A 4,505-nucleotide genomic window follows, 5' to 3' on the forward strand; every position below is an offset into this window, starting at 1 on the left:
GGTTATAGATTCTAAGACGTATGACAAGAGTATGACGAATAGTTACGCAGAAGTATCACACATGGATACCGAGCTACAGCGGCTTCAGCGCAAAATTGAGCAATTAAAAGTGCGAAACACTATCCTCTCACTTACTCTAGATGAATGTAAAGAGCATTGCGACCATTTGTATCTTCTTTGTGGTAAATATGAATCAAATGCGATTGCTTTACAAACAGCAGTAAATTGCAGTGATCGAGCTATCGAAGCATATGATGTCATGTTGGCACTGTTAGAGAGCAAGTAAGAACATCTTTGTAAAGTAGTTTGTTTTTAAAGCTAATAATAAATTTAACACTTTAGGTTAGCATTGATGACAGAAAAGTCCGTTGGTGCCGAAGAAAGTAGAAGAGCTGTAGAGAAAGTTGCACGGCACCTACTAGATCGGCTCGAAAGTGAAAAGAATACTTGTGAAAATAGCTTGGGACCTTGGCAATCTACGTAATCTATCAGCATATTTGCTAAAAAATTTATTAATCCATTCAATTATATTTATATTTACAGCTTTAGTATTCCGGACAAAGTTTGGACACCATGGACCGCCGATGATGACAACCGCTTGCGCTATCACGTTTCGAAGTTGAAAGGTCGTCGTTCGACTGTGCAAAATACAATTGTCAACTTGGAATCACCATTTAGTGATTTGTATGAAAAATCGCGGAAAGCTCTCGAGTGTGGCAAAGGAATGGTTGAGCAAGTGCATAACGCACAATTTGACCTCGAAATGGCTGTAATTATGCAAGAGTTTTTAAATTTGCGAGAGGAAAATATCAATTTGAAGTCAAAAGTTGAATCTGCGGAGGTAGAAAAACGTCTAGCTACTGAACGTAATAGTTCACTCGAAGAAACATTACAACAGTTGCAGCTGCAGCTACAGATGCAATTACAAATCAGTACAGACGCCAGTAGTGCACTTTTCCATCGCGAACAGATAGCAGAAAATAGGGTGTCTTACTCAGAGTCCGAACATGTTGCGCTCACTGAACAGCAACTAGTCGAAGCGTTAACACGAGAATCCGAACTCAAAAGTCGCATTCAAACTTTGATTTCATCAGTAACCGCATCTCAGCTTAGTGCCGATGAACGCCACATCCAATTGCAGAATAACATTCAAGAGCTGCAAAAATCAAATTTGTAAATGTTGTTATTTTATAATGATTAAAAAAAAAAAGTTTTACATATACATATTTTCTTTTTAAGAAATTTAACACAACTTTTGGAACAAAACAAACGCAGATATCAAGCACGAGTTCGGAGATTAGAACAGAAAATCGTGGAAATGTCCTTCGGGGTGGATCATAAAACTAATGGAGAGAAATTTTATGTCAATGAGAGTTGCATTACTCGTGATAATTTCAGTAAAAGTATTACAGACTGTGAGCGCGTATCACAGCAGCCTCAATGCTTAAAATCAAAAAACTCTGAAGTACTAACATATGAGTCGCAACTAAAAATACAAGAGATCGTGCCTGAGACTACTCTTTAGAATAGTAAATAGCAGAACAATGTTTGCAACAATAATTGCAATTGAGTTCAGTTTCCTGTTATTCTAGCCTACCATACGCCAAATTGAATCTTAAATTTCTACATTAATCTAATCCATTCAAGTGTGCCATTTATCGCGTTAATTTACCGCTTCGCTTAGCTAATCGGGCGCCTATGTGCCAGAATGAATGACAACGTATATGTAATACTTAAAATAAACATACACTTTTCAGCTTCATACATATGTGGCCATGAGAGCCAGAGAGGAGCCTACTTATAAAATAATGTTTGATTAAGATGAGAAAGAAGGATATATAAATAATAATTACGGTATTTTACAGAAAAGTTCACTAAAATGCATTTTAAGTTTTACCTGAATTTTTTAGTTTTTTAAATGTCGGTCTTCTCTGGCTCTCAAGTCCTCATATATAAGTAGGTATCACATTTGATTCCATNTTTTTTTGTAATTAGATACATATTGCTTGTTAAATTATTACTAATGTACAAAATGCGCTGGAATAAATTACTCTAATCGAATTGAAGTTTTTATGAGATAGTTATGAGGTAGGTAACAATATTTAACAAAAATTTTGATATCAAGGGCCAAATTCAATGTATGTACAAAAGTCTTGCTTGTTATAAGAACTACATAAGTATGTATGATGTACATATGTATTTGATTTCAAAGTCCCAGATAGGTTCAAAGCAAGAATGATAGGTTCAAAGATGACGAAATCGTTTTAATAAAAATTGTGGTCGATATGGGATATTTTTATTTTATGCTTCAAAAGCAAATAAAATTATAGTTAAAAAGTTTTTGTAGAAATATAAATTTAAACTGAATAATTTCTCAAATACAAGAGATTAATTTAACAAATATTTATTTTTATAAATTCGGCATACAGTTCTTAAGGGACTTCAGAGCCATAATTCAATTGATTATTATTAATTAATGCATCATGCTTCAGAGATTCATTTATCTATATATAATTTTATTTTGTTAATTTGCACATTTTTATTTTGTATGTTCTCAAAAATATAAAAAAACACACATATGTATACAATATATTATTTATAAAAGTCATAACCTAGGTAAAATTCATTTAAATTTTCTATTTAAAACTTTAAATATTCCACACGCAGATGATGCCGAGCAAAATTGTATTATTGCAATAATAAATAAAAAGTGTGATGTACTTAAAATGTGAATATTTTGAAGCGCACATTGAAGTTTAAATTTGGTCGATTGGATTATAAAAACTTAATTCGCGCCTGAACTCGCAGACTTGACGTGTCTAAAAGGGGTCTTATATTCGGAATCGAATTAGGACCAAATGCATGATGCAATAATACAAGGTGGTATCAGTTGTGACAGCTCGATTTGACAATACCTTAGCTCAGTAGAATAAGAAGAGAAACGGGAAGAAATTAATCCCCATTTGGAGGAAATATTTAAATTTTAATATTTTCTTCTAAACAAAATTTGCTTTTTCATAGTATATTCGTAATGAAATGAAATATAAGATAAAATACATTTTTGAGAATACAAAATGTGTATACTGAGAAATAAAAAATAAATTAAACTATATTATTAGGCGAGAATTGTTGCTGAAGTAACACTGTTTCGCCTAAGCAGTCAATATGGCAGAATTAGAGGGAGAAGTTGCCAACCGATGACACCTTGTATTATTGCATCATGGGACAAATGCACTCCCTGAAGTCTGAGAAATTTTAGAAGGGGCGACATCTACAATTTCGAATGTGAGGAATTTATCGCATATAGTAGCGACATCTACAATCTCGAATGTGAAGAATTTTTCCACCATCTTGTGCTTCCGCCCAAGTGCTGTCTTTTTCGGTCCCCTGTTGTTCGGTGGAGGACGATTTTTCCTTTTCTGACAGGATTATACGCGATTTTCTTTATAAATAATTAGCAAAAATGGTGAGTTCATATACGAAAACGTGCAGCATATCATACTTAGTTAATTTGTGAATGTAAAGTTGTAAAAAACAATCTTGATTGGATTCATGTGGTACACGTGTTTAGATGTGGCAATTGAGCGGCGCACTTTTTCTCAGCAATTAATAATTTTGTGTTTGTTCTTATTTTGTGTTCGCAGAGTTTAGCAAACGCAAGACCTTTGGTCTCCGTCTACTCGGACAAAAATGAGCAAGTAAAGGATAAGAACATCTGCTTACCAACAGTTTTCAAAGCTCCAATTCGCCCGGATATTGTGAATGAAGTTCATCAGCTAATCCGTCGCAACAGCCGTCAACCCTATGCCGTTAGTGAGCAAGCAGGTGTGTTAATTAATTCTGGTATTGATGTGAAATTTTATATAAAGTTTGTTGTTTTCAACAGGTCATCAAACGTCTGCTGAATCTTGGGGTACCGGTCGTGCTGTCGCTCGTATTCCTCGTGTTCGTGGTGGTGGTACTCATCGTTCCGGCCAGGGTGCTTTCGGTAACATGTGTCGTGGTGGTCGTATGTTTGCCCCAACTAAGACTTTCCGTCGCTGGCACCGCAAGGTCAATGTCAACCAGCGCCGTTACGCTATTGTCTCGGCTATTGCTGCATCCGGAGTTCCAGCTCTTGTCCAATCTAAGGGCCACATCATCGACGGTGTTTCGGAATTCCCCTTAGTTGTGTCGGATGAAGTACAGAAGCTACAAAAAACCAAGCAAGCCGTTGTATTCTTGAGACGTATGAAAATCTGGGCAGACATCCAAAAAGTAAGTCAAGTTAAAACAACTAATGTGAAAGTGGCAGTATTCCGTGCAAATGCAAATGTAGCTAGTTAGTTTGTGTTCGCTGGACTTTTATTTATGTTAGTACTGCTAGAGTAAATAGTTTTCATAGGCGTTCTGGCATAAGCAATAGATGCTTTTCAGTCGGGGTATTTGAAAAGTACATTTATTTAAAAGAAAAAAATTGCAACTTTGAATTAGGCCTATGTAGTATGTAACTCTTATTTTGTTAT

General features: G+C 35.2%; 2 protein-coding genes across 2 annotated transcripts; both read left to right on the plus strand.

Moving 5' to 3' along the window:
* Positions 1-4: 4 nt before the first annotated feature.
* LOC108382978 (colorectal mutant cancer protein-like) lies at positions 5-1,727 on the plus strand (the record flags this gene model as incomplete). Its single annotated transcript, XM_017639348.1, has 4 exons — positions 5-282; positions 343-480; positions 544-1,173; positions 1,240-1,727. Coding segments are annotated over 4 exons (1,332 nt in total), but the record flags the coding sequence as incomplete, so codon positions are not given.
* A 1,628-nt stretch (positions 1,728-3,355) lies between these two features.
* Positions 3,356-4,341, plus strand: LOC108382979 (60S ribosomal protein L4-like). The gene is made up of 3 exons (XM_017639349.1): positions 3,356-3,466; positions 3,645-3,825; positions 3,887-4,341. The coding sequence occupies exons 1-3, from the start codon at positions 3,464-3,466 to the stop codon at positions 4,324-4,326; spliced, it is 624 nt and encodes a 207-aa protein (XP_017494838.1). The 5' UTR covers positions 3,356-3,463; the 3' UTR covers positions 4,327-4,341.
* The last annotated feature ends 164 nt before the right edge of the window (positions 4,342-4,505 follow it).

The sequence above is a fragment of the Rhagoletis zephyria genome, unplaced genomic scaffold (assembly GCF_001687245.7).
Source record: "Rhagoletis zephyria isolate East Lansing unplaced genomic scaffold, Rhagoletis_zephyria_1.1 Rzeph_scaffold_29854, whole genome shotgun sequence".
Taxonomy (NCBI): domain Eukaryota; kingdom Metazoa; phylum Arthropoda; class Insecta; order Diptera; family Tephritidae; genus Rhagoletis; species Rhagoletis zephyria.